Source organism: Cherax quadricarinatus, chromosome 22 (assembly GCF_038502225.1).
Source record: "Cherax quadricarinatus isolate ZL_2023a chromosome 22, ASM3850222v1, whole genome shotgun sequence".
Lineage (NCBI taxonomy): Eukaryota > Metazoa > Arthropoda > Malacostraca > Decapoda > Parastacidae > Cherax > Cherax quadricarinatus.
In genome coordinates this window covers 36,697,041-36,715,368 of record NC_091313.1, presented here as the reverse complement: position 1 = coordinate 36,715,368, position 18,328 = coordinate 36,697,041, and the positions used below count along the sequence as shown (strand labels likewise).

At 38.5% G+C, this 18,328-nt stretch overlaps 1 protein-coding gene across 1 annotated transcript in view; it reads left to right on the top strand.

Moving 5' to 3' along the window:
* Positions 1–1,499: 1,499 nt before the first annotated feature.
* LOC128689618 (uncharacterized) overlaps positions 1,500–18,328 on the top strand; it is a 29,762-nt gene continuing 12,933 nt past the window's right edge. Inside the window, exons 1-4 of the mRNA XM_070087667.1 lie at positions 1,500–1,603; positions 5,886–6,059; positions 11,927–12,159; positions 15,281–15,403. Coding sequence (XP_069943768.1) covers positions 1,500–1,603; positions 5,886–6,059; positions 11,927–12,159; positions 15,281–15,403 — 634 coding nt within the window. The remainder of the gene's footprint in view (positions 1,604–5,885; positions 6,060–11,926; positions 12,160–15,280; positions 15,404–18,328) is intronic.

Genomic DNA, 18,328 nt, shown 5'->3' with positions numbered 1-18,328 from the left:
GTCTCCGACCCTATTGGAATGAAGTTATAGCAAGGGGGAATGTCTTCATATTTGCGGATCTTCTGAGTCTCCCTGTGGCTGGCAGCTCCACCCCCTTCCACTACGGAGTATGGCAAGTAGGTGTCTGCCAATGTGGCGGCACATGTGTAGTACCAGGCAATCTGCTTTCCATCCTTCCAAGGTAGCATAGTGGCTCCATCAGGACGCTTTAGACTTCCGTCAGACCTCTGCACTTGGGGTTCCCGTTGAGCTGGGCAACGGGCTGTGGCGAGGCTTCTCTTTATGATGTCATTGACCTCCTATATATATATATATATATATATATATATATATATATATATATATATATATATATATATATATATATATATATATATATATATATTTCCTTGGTTCAGAATGATTTTGGCTAAATTATTGCACACAAATTTTTGCTTTCCTTGTTCGGCAAGAAGAGCGTTGCTATTTATGCCAAAATCGCAAGGTTTAACTCTTCGGCAAGGCATATATACATACATATATAAAATCAGAGAGTGTTAGTAGGCCTTGTGCAGTGCTCCTCCCACAAACGAATAGTTTATTTATGCTTAAGCATTTCCTGTAGGCTATGTAGGCCACTATCATTCTGCCATGTACTTGAACACACCCAGTGTTGGGTGGAATTTTGTACAAAAGAAGATATTCACTGTAGAATTGTGTATTGTTAACACCTATTTCATTCCAAGTTGTTAGTGTAGTCGTAGCATATTACCCATCTGCTTTTCCAAGAAGTTCAAAAGAGACGAACATGATTACTGGTTAAGTATTCTTGTTGCTCATCCAGGCAGTAATTTTCTCGGCACAACATACACAAACCATCATTTTTTCCATATGTTACTTATATCAACACTTGATATCACTATTTACTGTCTCTAGTGAAATATTTGTGTTTACCTTCATGATGGACTGCATGGCGGTCCTGACTGCGAGGGTAGATGCGGTCAGCATCCTCTCTCAAGTCCATCACTTCGCCCCTTTCTTTTTCCTTCTGGAAAAATGTTATTGGTCACCGACTGGCTTCCCGAAGATGAAGAAGTTTTATATTATTGAGTAAATGCAAAGTTATTAATTTCGTGAACCGTAATAAGACTCAGGAAAATATCAAAGTTGGATATAATGTAAGTCCTGCCCGGGCACAAGAATGTTGTCAGTTTTAGCATTAATAAAGCTGACCAAAGATACGTTTGAAGTTTATGTTAGTTTTGGGCAAGAATTAATAGTTTCGTGCATATTTATGTCGAATATATTAGTCACTACAAATTATATTTGTCTTGAAAATTAATAGATTTTAAAGAAGATAAAATATGTTTCACCGCTGAGGATAAATTTTCTTTCTTCCAGGCAGAATGTTTCTTTATCTTTATATATTTGTTATAGTGATTAGTGCGACCCTAGTTAGTCAGGTAGTGGTCAAACCTGTCGATCAGGTGAGCTCAGATGTGGGCGGACTGGTGGAGCAGATGGGCGTGATGGTGGGTCAGTTGGTAGAGGAGTATCACACTGGTTGTCACCTGCTGCTCATCACCGGTACACGACACTCACTCCTTACCTCCACAATACTCAGGTGAGATATATGATCGTATAATTTTTTAGCATTAAATCCTATCTACAACACGAAAGTTATTAAGGCTGTGTTTCCTGAACACCAACAGTAAATGATGAAGCAAGTGGGGATGTATACTAGTTGTACATAAGTTCCTTTGCTTAAGTTTATATTATATACATCCAGAGCAGGTTTTTTGATGTACTTTGACTAAGAAACATAGACTACAAGAGAAAGATGAAGACTGTATGTCACCTGTGCACCATCAGCCAATAATACAAAGATTTTATAAAGAATTTATTTATAATATTTCAACATCTGAGAAAAAAGAGTTTCTTTATGTCCATGAAACCCAGATTATATTTTAAAATAAATGAATTTGTATGTATATTAACAGTAGGCACTTTGTTAATCTTATATACAATAGGTCATTGATTGTTCAACTAACAAATATTCTTATGTGCGGCAGATCATTGATTATATTGTAATCACTTTCACTGTCCTTCGGTGCTGTAGCAGCTGTGAACTTGTGTCGTCGGCAAAGAGAACCAGTGAAAATTCCAATTTAGTATTTAATTCGCATATCATTTATTTCGACACTTTTCCTAACACACAAGTATTCACTTCCTTTACAATCCTATCTATGTATATGTTAAACAATCACAGTAACATTACATCCTTGTCTGAGACCATCGTATACTGAAAATTACTCTCACTTACTTCTACATATTAACCTTATCTTAACCTTCTCTGTTTTAGTAACACAGAGCAGTGACTATTCCATACATTTTTAACACCTACCACACTGGTCTCCTTTCCATCCTTTCAAATAGTTTTTCTAAATAATTAAATGCAACCTATTTTTTTTAATAATAATTATACCGTACACTGTATTTCCGATAGACTTAACAAGTTTGTTTACCTAATTATTCACACACTCTTGTCCCTTTTTTTTCCATATAAATATACGAGATGTGACATGGCGTAACGACAGTAATTTGGTGGATTATGTATTGGTGGGTAAAAAGCTGTTTGGTAGACCTCAGGGTGGGCACATTTATGTAGGGGCAACATAAATCAGTTTATTTTTTAGTTGTAGATACACTGAAAGTGAAAGGAAGATGGAACACAAACAAATGGCATCAACGAGTAAGAAAGAGGCAAAAGATTATAAACTAAACGAGGTAATTAAGGTAAGGTGTAAGCAACTATTCGTAGAAAGATTTGCTAGCGAGAGAACAGGTAATGAGGATGAATATGTATCGGGTAGATTTAAGTATATGCAGGGTTAGTGTTTAGCTGAAGTTTTTCGATATAGGAGGATGGGCGTGAGAGGGAAGAGGAGCGATTGGTGGAATGATCATATAAAGAGAGTGGTAAGAGAAAAAGTTAGAAAATGAGAATTTTTTGCAAAAGAGAAATTATATAAGGTCTTAGTATATATAGATAAAAAAAAGAGGCTAAGAGACTGGTAACAGAACGTAAAATGAGAAATAATGAAAAAGAGAACGATGTGCTGTAAACAAATTTTGCTGAGAATATGGAAAAGATTTGGAGAGATGGAGGCATCAAGAAGATGGAAAGAATATTTGAGGAACTGTTAAAAGTTAATTAAGAGACGCAAGCTGTGATTTCATGCATTGGGCAGGGAGGTAAAACACCATTTAGGAGTGAAGAAAAGCTATGTGTGAGTGTTAGGGAGGTGCCTGAGGTTATGGGTACAATAAAAGTGGATAAAGCAGCTGGGATTGATTGGATCAAGACAGAGATGTTAAAAGCGGATGGAGATATACTTTTAGAGTGGTTGGTGCTTTTACTTAATAAATGTATGAAAGAGGGTAAGGTAAAATTGTAATGGATTAAGCCTGTTGAGTATACCTCTTAAGGTGCACAGTAGAGTTATTATTGAAAGAATTAGTAGTAAAACATAGAGCAGGATTACAGATGAACAAGGATGTTTTGGGAAGAGTAGGGAATGTGTATACGAAGTTTTTACAGTAAAACTTATAAGTGAACCGTATTTAGATAAGAGTAAATGAGGAAATACATTGAGTCCAAGAAATTCCACCGATCGGATTCGTTTGTAAACAAGTTGATGGATGCAGCAGTCACAGGAACCCTTAACACCCACCCAAGCAATGATACTACCATGGAAAATGTAAGAATACGAAGAGAAAATCGTAAGGTTATATGCGCTAACTGATAGATTCACATATAAGAATGAAACAGGTACATTAAAATTGTTAATCACTAATATTAGAATTAATAATATAGCCTTAGACTTAATATAGATTAATATTAGGTTATATTAAGTAAAGAAACTAGGTAAATTGTGCTAGCTGGCACCTCGTACAAGCAAGTTTGCTTCACAGCCTAATGGGTACTAGTCCATTCTTCTTGAACTAGATTGCTCGAAGTGAAGAACTCCATAGGGAGAACAACTCATCAAGCACACTGCCTTCAAAATACCAGCCTGGAAAACGGAGAGGCTTCCCTTCAACTATGGTTATTTGTCTCTTCCCAGACTCCCTTAGTAAGACAATACTATTTGTTGGCCAACGGTACCCGGAGGCCGGAATTTGAGCTTTGGGTTACGATCCGAGCAAAAGACCAAAAACAGAGTGAGTTAAATTGCAGTGTAACTCCTTTTAAAGATTAGTCCAGAAGCTAGTGTCTCAGACTGCATAAATACTGAATAGAGGATACCCATTGAATTCAGGGACCCCTCAAGGGGCAGGCTAGAGATACTAATATTTGCAGGAGTCAGTCCTTCTGTGCTCGTGGCATCTTGAAGTCAGAGGTCACAGAAGTTCAGATTGCTTGGGTAGAATCAAGGGATTTCTAGTTAGCATAGTGTCCACAACCAAGTAAGTCAGTTCTAATTTGTGCATGCAGATAAGAGTTTCCTGCAGAAGGAAGTGTTCTCTAAGGGTCACATGTGAGACTGGGACTTTTGGAGTGTTGGGTTACCTGTGTCAACAGTGACTGTCAGAGTGAGCATCTCACAAGGGACCAAATAGAAAATTTCCTTAGTAAAGAGGTTTTCGTTTCATTTATGGATTTGGAAAAAGCATGTGATAGGGTGGATAAAAGAGCAATGTGACTAATGTTGTAAATGTATGGAATACGTGGTAGGTTATTAAAAGTAATTAAGAATTTTTACGAGGTTTGTGAGGCTCATTTTAGGGTATGTAGGGAAGAGGGAGATTATTTTACAGTTTTACAGGTGTCCCGGAGCTCTATCGCTAGCACACTCAGCTCACACATTGAGGTCCGGAGATTGAATCCCCGGTACGGCTGGAAAACATCAGTACATATTTCCTTAAGACACCTGTTGTGAATGTTCACCCATCAGTAAAAAATGAGTCCCTGGGAGTTAGTGGACTGGTGTGGGTCACATCCTGGGACAAAACTGACATAATTTGCGGGAAATGCTCAGCATAACAAGCGAATTTCTATGTAGTAGTATGTCATTGATGTCAGCTATGGTCTGTATACCTTGTACATGTACTTGTAGAAATATAGATATTATTATTAGTAGTATTATTATTATTATTATAAAGGTATGCCTTAGACAGGGATGCATGTCACCATGGTTGTTTAACATATTCATAGAAGAGGTTGTAAGAGACATGAATGCAGTGGTAATGGAAGGAGGTGTGGGACCGAAAGATTAAGAAACTGACACAAAATGGGTGTTGTCACAGTTGCTTTTTGCTGATGACATTATGCTTTTGAGAGATTCTGAAGAAGAGTTGCAGAGGATTGAGGGCGAATTTGGAAGGATATGAAAAAAAAAAATTAAAAGTGAGCATAGGAAAGAGCAAATTTACGGACAATAGCGTCTAAAATACCACCAATAAATCTGAATCTATAGGATCTTTAAGAATTTATTTTCCGACAATAGTAATTTGAATGAATAGAACTTAAGAGTTGGAGTAACAAACCTAGTAAGAGCCAATAGTCCTATTGTGTTGCTCACCTATTCGTATGTTAAATATAAAAAAAAAATACAATTAAACACAAAAGTCATGAAACGATAATTGTTCCTTACGTTCATAATAAAATTCAATGATATATATTTCGAGAATCCAAAAAAAAAATCTCTCAAGCTATTTTGTATTTACCGAAACCCTTAACAAATCTAAATTTTATCACATTTCTTCAGTCGTATTAGTGAAGGTGTTGGTCCAGGTATGTTGATCTCTCAAGTACATTTAGGGTTTTTTTCTCATGTATTTTTGTAACCTGTTATCTTATTCTTTGAGCAGGCTTGGTAAAATTGTATATATCTGTTCCCTAGATACCTACATAAAGGTGTTGTGCCTATCGCTGTAGCAGAAATAGGGTTGATGTTCTACCAGGATCAGTTGGCCCAGACTCATCTCCTCAAGATGCTGTGGGGCGACACCAAAACTACCTGCCGGGGACTCATTCTCGACTTTACTATCACCTATAGTATCGATCTCACTCTTAGGTAATATTTAAAACAGAAACAGATGTGCCTTAAATTTGACAATATCATTTTTAGTATAAAATTCTGTGATGAATTTGCCTTTGATTTTAAGTGAAATGAGTATCTTCCGCCTTTGCCTTAAAAATATTTTACTCAAAATCATGCAGCACATTTTCATTTCATCTCTAGGAGACATCTAAGATTTTTCATTAAATTAAAATTTCCCTAACATTCGTTTTTGGTGTGAGATCTTTCCTAGGGCTGGTTTCGATATACTACGAAAATATTTAGAAGTAATTCTTAGCTTAAGAGGCACGTAAATACCTCCCGTCTTCTAATAAGACGTTCAGTTTTCTTACTATAATCTACCTTGTATATAATTACACTCGCATTTCCATTGTCTTTCTCGTAAGGTGAAGTCTAGAATCTTTCCTTAATTCATGGTATAACTTAACAAATTTTTGAGGACAATTGTGTCGTAGAGGTTAGAGCGAAGCTCAGACCTCTACAATACAATTGTCCTCAAAGATTTTTTAAGTTATTATATGAATTACGGAAAGATCCTAGACTTCACCTTACGAAAAAGACAAAGCAAATTATGGACAAAGTAGACTTTAGTGGAAAAATAAACATATTATTAGATAACGGGGAAACTTACGTATTTCTTAAACACCTTTAGTGGGTCCTTACTTGTGAGTCTTCTCATCTGTTCTGAATATTTATACACTTTAAAGTAATGATGCAATATTTTTCCTATTAATAATGATATTCTATCATATTTTTATGCTATCATTACTATTACTAACACATCATCATTATAAATTAATTACCTCTTCTTGTCAAATATTTATTCATATATGTTGTTGTTTTCTGAAAGTTATTAACATTAACAGTGGTAAATAAAAATTTGAAATGATCAAGTAGGAACTTATTATAAATGACATATTGACGTATTATAAATGATATTTTGACATATTTAAATTACACTAACCTACAAGATTTGTCATTTATTCAGTTCAGAAACATAATTACTTGAATAAATAGCAAAAAGGCACAATACCGTGACTGGAACAGTACACAAATACCCCGTAAATAGAAGTGTGTCTTTGTAAATGGTCCAAGTCGGACCGAAACGTCGTCGTTAGCTCCTCTCTTCTATGTGCGTGTTATTTGTGTATAATTACTTGGCTTAGGCGAGCTTTGAAACACTGATCACGAACCTGAGCTTAATTAGTCGTTATCAGTTAAAACAAAACTTTTGAAACACTATAATCAATATTTTGGCTATTTGCGTTTGACCCACATGATACATGTTACCTAATAATTATAGGAATTATATAATGCATAGATAATAAGTATAGTGCATGCAATGACTAAAGCTAATTTTTCTTAAATTTATTATATATAAATATATATAAATAATTTCAATACAGTCAAACAAATATAGGGGGTGGTAGGAGAAGAAAATATTCAAACAGCTCCGGGGAGAACCTTGAATTTTGCCTGAGGTACGTTTATTGTCTTCTCTGAGGATGAGGGTCCCCAGTGCAGTTACAGAGGTGGTACCTCCCTATATTTATTTAAATATATATATATGGTGGAATGATAAAGTAAGGGGAGTGATAAAAGAGAAAAAGGTAGCTTATGAGAGGTTTTTCAAAGCAAAAGTGTTATAAGAAGAGCAGAGTATATGGAGAGTAAAAGAAAGGTGAAGAGAGTGGTGAGAGAGTGCAAAAGGAGAGCAAATGATAGAGTGGGAGAGGCACTGTCAAGAAATTTTAATAAAAATAAAAATTTTTGGAGTGAGTTAAACAAGTTAAGAAAGCCTAGGGAAAGTATGGATTTGTCAGTTAAAAACAGAGTAGGGGAGTTAGTAGATGGGGAGAGGGAGGTATTAGGTAGATGGCGAGAATATTTTGAGGAACTTTTAAATGTTGAGGAAGAAAGGGAGGCGGTAATTTCATGCACTGGCCAGGGAGGTATACCATCTTTTAGGAGTGAAGAAGAGCAGAATGTAAGTGTGGGGGAGGCACGTGAGGCATTACGTAGAATGAAAGGGGGTAAAGCAGCTGGAACTGATGGGATCATGACAGAAATGTTAAAAGCAGGGGGGGGATAGAGTGTTGGAGTGGTTGGTACTTTTGTTTAATAAATGTATGAAAGAGGGGAAGGTACCTAGGGATTGGTGGAGAGCATGTATAGTCCCTTTAAATAAAGGGAAAGGGGACAAAAGAGATTGTAAAAATTATAGAGGAAGTTTACTGAGTATACCAGGAAAAGTAAACGGTAGGGTTATAATTGAAAGAATTAGAGGTAAGACAGAATGTAGGATTGCGGATGAGCAGAGAGGTTTCAGAGTGGGTAGGGGATGTGTAGATCAAGTGTTTACATTGAAGCATATATGTGAACAGTATTTAGATAAAGGTAGGGAAGTTTTTATTGCATTTATGGATTTAGAAAAGACATATGATAGAGTGGATAGAGGAGCAATGTGGCAGATGTTGCAAGTATATGGAATAGGTGGTAAGTTACTAAATGCTGTAAAGAGTTTTTATGAGGATAGTGAGACTCAGGTTAGGGTGTGTAGAAGAGAGGGAGAATTCTTCCCTGTAAAAGTAGGTCTTATACAGGGATGTGTAATGTCACCATGGTTGTTTAATATATTTATAAATGGGGTTGTAAAAGAAGTAAATGCTAGGGTGTTCGGGAGAGGGGTGGGATTAAATTATGGGGAATCAAATTCAAAATGGGAATTGACACAGTTACTTTTTGCTGATGATACTGTGCTTATGGGAGATTCTAAAGAAAAATTGCAAAGGTTAGTGGACTAATTTGGGAATGTGTGTAAAGGTAGAAAGTTGAAAGTGAACATAGAAAAGAGTAAGGTGATGAGGGCATCAAATGGTTTAGATAAAGAAAAATTTGATATCAAATTGGGGAGGAGGAATATGTAAAAAGTGAATGTTTTCAGATACTTGGGAGTTGACGTGTCGGCGGATGGATTTATGAAGGATGAGGTTAATCATAGAATTGATGAGGGAAAAAAGGTGAGTGGTGCGTTGAGGTATATGTGGAGTCAAAAAACGTTATCTATGGAGGCAAAGAAGGGAATGTATGAAAGTATAGTAGTACCAACACTCTTATATGGATGTGAAGCTTGGGTGGTAAATGCAGCAGCGAGGAGACGGTTGGAGGCAGTGAAGATGTCCTGTCTAAGGGCAATGTGTGGTTTAAATATTATGCAGAAAATTCGGAGTGTGGAAATTAGGAAAAGGTGTGGAGTTAATAAAAGCATTAGTCAGAGGGAAGAAGAGGGGTTTGGTCAGTTAGAGAGAATAAATCAAAGTAGAATGACATGGAAAGCATATAAATCTATAGGGAAAGGAAGGACGGGTAGGGGTCGTCCTCGAAAGGGTTGGAGAGAGGGGGTAAAGGAGGTTTTGTGGGCGAGGGGCTTGGACTTCCAGCAAGCGTGCGTGAGCGTGTTAGATAGGAGTGAATGGAGACGAATCGCACTTGGGACCTGACGATCTGTTGGAGTGTGAGCAGGGTAATATTTAGTGAAGGGATTCAGGGAAACCGGTTATTTTCATATAGTCGGACTTGAGTCCTGGAAATGGGAAGTACAATGCCTGCACTCAAAAGGAGGGGTTTGGGATATTGGCAGTTTGGAGGGGTATGTTGTGTATCTCTATAAGTATATGTTTCTAAACTGTTGTGTTCTGAGCACCTCTGCAAAATCAGTGATTATGTGTGAGTGAGGTGAAAGTGTTGAATGATGATGAAAGTATTTTCTTTTTGGGGATTTTCTTTCTTTTTTGGGTCACCCTGCCTCGGTGGGAGACGGCCGACTTGTTGAATATATATATATATATATATATATATATATATATATATATATATATATATATATATATATATATATATATGTATGTGTGGGTGTGTGTGTGCAGTAAGATCACAGTAAACAGGTGATTTTAAAATATGCAAAACAACCACTGTGAAAGAGTAGTGAAATTCCAAGCGCTTTCGTGACTACTCACATTGTCAAGGAGTAGTCACGAAAGCGCTTGGAATTTCACTACTCTTTTACAGTGGTTGTTTTATATATATATATATATATATATATATATATATATATATATATATATATATATATATGGTAGGGAGTACCGCATCCAGTTCCGCTGGATGCCTTACTCTTAAGGATCGTATGGTCCAGTGGATTAGGGCGTCATGCATTTTCACTCACCATGAGGCAGGCCAAAGCAGCATGAGTTCGAGTCCTTAGCTAGTGCAGTGTTGTTATTGATCAATACCAATATATATATATATATATATATATATATATATATATATATATATATATATATATATATATATATATATATGCAAAACAACCACTCTGAAAGAAAGAGAAATTCCAAGCGCTTTCGTGACTACTCACATTATCAAGGAACTATGTTTTGCACATTTTGAAATCACCTGTTCACTGTGATCTTATTGCATATATATATATATATATATATATATATATATATATATATATATATATATATATATATATATATATATATATATATATATATATATATATATATCACTGTTTACGTACTTTTCACATGTGTTTAGCATTACTTTCCCGCACAAGTATCCAGCAGTAGTTGGCCATCAAATTGATGGTCAGGTTTCCCTGATATCTCTTGTCCATGATACTAAAGTTTTGGTGGAATGATTCACTGTGTTCATCTCTAACGTTAACAATGTTCGGCGCGTCAAAGTCAAAGTGAGAATGAAGGTAATGAATCCTAATGGACATCCGACATCCCAATAGGGCTGTCAACAGCCCTTCTAAAATATTTCTGTAATCATCACTGTCCTGAATGCCTAAGTAACCTAGGCAAGTGTTCGTGAATGACACCCTTAGTTTCAGCTCAGCTCTTGGAGACTTTCGTCAAAATAAGGATATTTTGGTAATCTCCGAATTTGATGTCCCATGGAGATTATCGTGACATCACTAAGTGTGGGAATCCTCTCCTTCAGACAGGCAAATTCTGCAACTTCTTTATCCAAAGTTCTGAGGAAGTTCTTAAATGAGGCCTAGCTTGATGTACAAAGGTGATTGAAGTATGTCCTTTGGATCGACGATTGACCTGTTTCATCTCTACTTTGTTTGGGTAAAGCTGCCACCTATGTAATGAAATACATTACTATCGTTGTAGCAAAACCATGACGCACTATTGGCTTATTATTTCCTCTGACAAAGACAAATTATTCCATTCATTAGTGATTAAACAATTTAATAAATTCACAAAAATCAAACTGAACCATTAATCATCTTACATTAAATGACCAAGCAATGAGTAGATAATAAAATAATTGGAAAGTAATTAGGGTGAGGGTTCAATAAAACTAAGAAACACAAAATTTTAAACGTGAACTGAAGCTTTTGTTGACCAGTCTTATTATTGCTTTAAACGAGGAAGTAGTAAACTTTCCATTAGGGGTAAAACAGCCCCTTTGACATGGACAAGTTTGACTCGGGGAGAAGATAGCTTCAATTCTTTGAATCCGAGTTCTTCACCAGCACCAAGGAATCCCTCTTTTGACAATTTATTTAAAAATTTTGCTTGTGTCGTAGTCTTCTGCAACTTATTCCATGGGGGTGAATGTCAAAATGGCATACAATGTCAACAGGTTGGTAGGTAAGACATATGGGCAACAGTTAGGCAACTTTATTCCGAATAAAGTTGCCTAACTGTTGTGTATGTGTGTTACCTTCCAACTTATTCCATGCTTCATGACACTCGTAAACTGAAAAATTAATTATAACAAAATAACACTGTGTAAACTTTTATATTGTACATTATACCATAATTCCTCATTAGATTGTTGGAAGCGGCAGGTTTATGGATGTTACCAGAGACAGTGGTTGTGGTGGTGGGTAGGAGGAATGGAGTAAAGGACGTGCTTCTCCACCACAGTTTCCGCAACACTGTCAATGCCCTGTACCTCACCCTCCACGATCTCACTCTCCACGATCTTTCCCATCATAATCTCACCCTCCACGACCCACAACGACACCACTTTGCTTGCCTCAGAAGAGGCCTTACACTAAAAGGTTCGTGAAGGTGCAAGATATAGCGATATTGACAATATGGATGACAGGACACAAATGCATACAGTTAATTAAGACAGTTTAGGTATGTATATTGAATATGTTTCGGTCCTAGGAACTTGATCCCTCCTATTAGTCATTTGAAATAATCAATTTAGTTTCAGTGCTTATTAGAAGGAAGTGCGAGGTAACTAAAAATATTATCCAGAGGTATTGAGAGATTCTTGCAGAGTGATGTTGGGAGATGACTCGCCGTGGGCAACCGTGATGCCCAGTTGTGTGGCGTGTCAGGTGACACAGTAACGGTCAAAAGGACGCAGTAGGGGTGAACACAATGGAGAGTACAGGTTGGAGTACATATTACTGACATAGGTGGTTTGGACACTTAGAAAGGTTGGAGTAAAATTGGATGACTTAGAAGGTGTATAAATCAGTAAAGGAAAGTAGGGGTAGAACTCGCCGTAAGTTATATTTGCTTGTATGTCCCCGATGGTGTTTATCGCTGTGAAGGCTTACTCAGCCCTGTAACAACTTCAGTCAGTATTACCAAGGCTGGCTCCTCCTCAGGAAAATTAATGAATAGAAAAAGAAATAATAACAGACAATGATAAACACTTTATTATTTAGAAACGGAAAATGTAAAACAATAAAACATGAATGGGTATCCTAATTGAAAGAAAAATGAAAAAGGAAATGAAAAAAATTACATTTGAGCTCAACGCAAATATAGGTATATCGCGGTAATGGGGTGTCAGGTGTTGGTGACACTGAGTGTTGTTGAAATCGTAGCCGTTGCTGATGTGGGGGGGGGGGGGGTAGCAGCAGGTGTTGGTGACCACCACTGGCTCGTTCTTCACAGAGTATAGCCGTGTGTAATTACTTCAGATGACAGGAAAACAGGTTTGTTACCACTGCTATGATGAGGGGTTAGGTCCTGTGTTGGCTTACATAACAGGTAAGTGGACTAAACATGGGACGTCTCAGGACGTTAGTCCGTCTCCTATTCTTCTCGTTGTTTGGCAGGTGATCCTCTCTGTCATTCCAAGCTGTAAAGAGAGATTACCCACTGCTTAAGAAATCACTCTCCATGATAAGTACAATACCTAAAAGATTTGGTGATTATTAAAACATTTAATAGATAAAGACTGAAAGGACTAAGTTAATTATTGGTCAAAAGTGAAGCTCTCAACCAATAAGTCCACTAAAATATGATCAAGCGTGTACTTACAGTAGTGTTGGGAGCTGTGAGTCGAGTGATTTACTGTTTGACCGGAGCCCCACACATCACCTTTCGGGGGGGGGGGAAGAGGGAGGGGAAGGGATAGCGGGAGCTAGACTGACCCTACCTTAACAAGCAGCCGGCAATCAAACTATCACTTTCGGGGAGGGGGAAAAAACGAGGGGGGGGGGAATAGCGGGAGCTGGACTTACCCTACCTTAACAAGTAGCCGGCAATGAAACTATTGTTACTATACGCTCCCTGTCTACTCCTATCTATTGAACTTTTCCCTCACAATCGCACTAGAGGAAAGACCGATAATGTTGACATTTCTTGGGAATTCATTTATTGCCCTAATAACAGATGTTGCTAGAGACTTGTCCTTCCAGGTTGGGACAAACAGACAATCATTACTAAACAACAGGAGGTCGTGCTAGGATCCAGTGACTGATGAGGTATTGTTGATTTTCTTTAATTATCAGTAAATTTGGTAGCAGTTGTAGGGCGAGCTGCTTTAAGGAAGTTACAGCGTCCTACCTGGAGTATACCTGGAGAGGGTTTCTGGGGTCAACACCCCCGCGGCCTGGTCTGAGACCAGGCCTCGTGGTGGAACAGAGCTGATTAACCAGGCTATTACTGCTGGCCACACGTAAGCCGACATACACAAACCACAGCCGGTTGATCAGGTATTGACTGTAGGTGCCCGTCCAGTGCCTTCTTGAAGACAGGGGTCTATTGGTAATCCCCTTTATGTATGCTGGGACTCTTATTGTGTCTCTTAGTGTAATCGTGGCGCCCTTGCTTTTCATTGGGGGAATGTTGCATCTTCTGCTGAGTCGTTTGCTTTCGTAAGGAGTCATTTTCGTGTGTAACATTGTGGTGGATGTTATATTTGATAGCAGTTGTTAAGTCCTGTGTTGGGGTAAAGCTCTCTCTCTGCTGGGAAGGGCATATGGTTCTTCCCAGTAGGAGGCCTCCAGAATCCTAGATATTCATTGTGTGAAAGGATGATGGATTCGATGGATTAAGGTCACAATCCCTGCGGCACACCTGGCAGCTGCATGTTGGTCGAGCGCCACTACTGCGGTACTTGCGGGAAGATTCCCGGGAGTCTGACACGGTTTGTGACATTGTGGGATCGTAAGTGTGGAGGAACACCGACTAGGAAAGGTGGGTGAAATGGGGCGTGAGTGTATGAGGTCAAAGGTTAGGGAAGGTGAATGAAAGTCTTCCAGAATTTAGATGTGTCTTCACTCCCCAGAAGCAAAGATGTAATGCAGAGAATTGACACTATGTCATCTTCGGTTGATATTCACGATGAAGTCTGAAACAATGGCCGATGTCAACAGTGTTAAACCCTTGTTCCCAAGCAAAATATATGAAGCATCGCAGGCTGGCGATCTCCTTCGTAGCATTTTTTAATTGTTTTTTAATAAGACGTTGATTTTATCTATGAACATAGTAAGATATATTGCTGATCTCTATAAATAGTTTATATAAAAATGCAGCTTGTAGCTCAGTAATAAAGCTTATCATGTAATAAATTCTCGTGGTTTCGAATCCATGAATTCAACTAAGTGTTTGTGAAATATTTGCAGTATTTATCCTAAAAGGGCTGTGGCATACCTTAAATAGAGATTATTCTGATAAATACTGATCTATGTGTAGAATATACCTTGTAGAAATTTTGTTTCTCTTTCACTAACCGTATTAATATTTCATTCAAATTAAATTATTAATTTTGGAAACACATCAGTCAATTAATTTAAGTTTTGGAACTTCCAGATTGGAATTTCTTGGGTAACTTTCAAATGATTTTTAAATCCGTATTAATAAAACATAATCATGAATATATTACCTGTATGTGTTTGTGTGAATGATCATAGCTGTATGTCGCATCACCAGTGCGAGGCGATGTGTGGGTGTACCGAAGATGTTTATATTGTAACAGCGGGGAGGCGGACGTCCAGCTTGTGCAGCAGTCGAGTCCCACATCTCTCTTTCACCTGTCTAAAAATCTGTTTATTGGTAAGTTTCAGTTATCATTGTTTTGGAAAAACGAAAGATAGAAATTTGTATCCTGGGAATTTAATAAGTGATCGACATGTTAAATTAAATAAAAAATGAAAAGACTACCGTGACTGCGGCAATATGCAGTATGCTGCTACTACTATTACCACTACCACCAGTGTCCTCGGATCATGAATAACACCTAGCTCTGCAGGGTGCATGATCTTTGTAGGATAGCTGGTTGAGTGACTAAGGCGATGTGAACATTGTTCTGTCTCTTCAGGCGGGAGAATGTGTGGGAAGATCCAGTCCTGGCTGGCCGCAGTTTGGAAAATTATTCAGTACCATATACATGTTGCAGTTTAAAAACTGTAGTGTAAAGCACCCTTCTGGCAAGACAGTGATGGAGTGAATGATGGTAAAAGTTTTTCTTTTTTCGGGCCACCCTGCCTTGGTGGGAATCGGCCAGTGTGATAATAAAAAAAAATATATATATATATATTAGTGTTAATGAGTGTGTTTGTGTGTGTGTGTGTGTGTGTGTGTGTGCGTCGTGCCGAATATGTCCTAAATGAAATATGTTGGGAAGATGTCTTAAATAACATGGATCCAAACCAGTGCCTTGAAAGGATCAACTTCCTGGCAGCTGAAGCATGTTCTAGGCATATTCCCCTAAGAAAGAAGAAGAGCAGGAGTAAACTGGAGAGAGAAAGACGTTCCCTCTATAGAAGACGATGAAGAGTCACTGAGCTCCTCAGGAGTGCTAGAATATCTGATACACGAAAGGAGGCGCTGACCAGGGAAGTGGAAGCTATCGAACTTAAGTTAAATGACTCTTACAGGAACCAGGAGAGACAGGAGAGACAGGAGAGACAGGAAGAGCTTAAAGCTATTAGTGAAATTGAAAGGAATTCGAAATATTTCTTTTCATATGCCAAAAACAAGGCAAATACCACATCTAGTATCGGGCCCTTACTCAGACAGGATGGGACTTACACAGATGACAACAAGGAAATGAGTGAAATACTGAAATCCCAGTATGACTTTGTGTTTAGTGAGCCACTAATCAGTCTGAGGATCGACGACCCAAATGATTTCTTCATGAATGAGCCTCAAAACTCCATAAATGTATGCCAGATTTCCGACATTACCCTAACTCCGATAGACTTCGAAAAAGCCATTGACAACATGCCCATGCACTCAGCCCCGGGCCCAGACTCGTGGAACTCTGTATGTATTAAGAACTGCAAGAAACCCCTCTCGCGTGCCCTAAGTACACTATGGAGGAGGAGCTTGGACATGGGTGAAATTCCAGTCACTTAAAACAACGGATATAGCCCCACTCCATAAAGGTGGCAGCAAAGCATTAGCTAAGAACTATAGACCAATAGCTCTGACGTCCCACATCATAAAAATCTTTGAAAGAGTGCTAAGAAGCAGGATTGCAAATCATCTGGATTCCCAAAATATGCACAATCCAGCGCAACATGGGTTCAGGGCAGGTCACTTCTGCCTCTCACAACTACTGGATCACTATGATATGGCTTTGGATGCACTGGAAGAAAATCAGAATGCAGATGTAATATACACAGACTTTGCAAAAGCATTTGACGAATGTGATCATGGCGTAATAGCCCACAAAATACGTGCTAAAAGAATAACTGGGAAAGTGGGGAGATGGATCTTCAACTTCCTAACAAATCGAACACAGAGAGTAGTGGTCAACAGAGTTAAATCGGAGGCTGCCATAGTGAAGAGCTCTGTTCCACAAGGCACAGTACTCGCCCCCATCTTACTCCTCATCCTCATATCAGACATAGACAGAGACATACACCACAGCTCCGTATCATCCAGTGGGCAACGGAAAACAATATGATGTTCAATTTGGACAAATTCCAACTACTCCGTTATGGAAAACTGGAGGAGATAATAACTAGAACAGAGTATACTACAGACTCTGGCCATTCAATAGAGAGGAAAAATTTTGTAAGGGACCTGGGAGTAGTAATGTCTGAGGATCTCACTTTCAAGGATCACAACAGTGCCACGATCACAAGTGCAAAGAAAATGATAGGATGGATAATGAGAACTTTCAGAACGAGAGATGCCAAGCCAATGATGATCTTTTTCAAATCACTTGTTCTCTCTAGGCTGGAATACTGCTGTACATTAACATCTCCATTCAAAACAGGTGAAATTGCAGATCGAGAGAGTGTACAGAGATCCTTTACTGCATGTATAAGTTCTGTCAAGCACCTTAACTACTGGGAACGCTTGGAAGCACTTGACTTGTACTCGTTGGAACGCAGGAGGGAGAGATATCATAATCTACACTTGGAAAATCCTGGAAGGAATGGTCCCAAATCTGCACACAGAAATCACTCCCTACGAAAGTAAAAGACTGGGCAGGCGATGCAAAATGCCCCCAATTAAAAGTAGGGGCGCCATTGGTACACTAAGAGAAAACACCATAAGTGTCTGGGGCCCAAGACTGTTCAACAGCCTCCCATCAAGCATTAGGGGAATTACCAATAACCCCCTGGCTGCCTTCAAGAGAGAGCTGGACAGATACCTAAAGTCAGTGCCGGATCAGCCGGGCTATGGCTCGTACGTTGGACTGCGTGCGGCCAACAGTAACAGCCTGGTTGATCAGGCCCTGATCCACTGGGAGGCCTGGTCATGGACCGGGCTGCGGGGGCGTTGATCTCCGGAATAACCTCCAGGTAATCCAGGTATGTTAAACTTGCGATTTTGGCTTAAATAGTATTACAACCCAGGTATTCAAGGCCTGTTATTCTGGGTGTAAAGGGAACAAAATAAACACAGCAGAAAACTTTTAATTACATTATCCTTCACCATGTATAAACAGAAGTATGTACACTATATACACTATGTACAGCAATAGGTATTAGTGCATGCCACGGTAATCAAGGTAGAACAGCA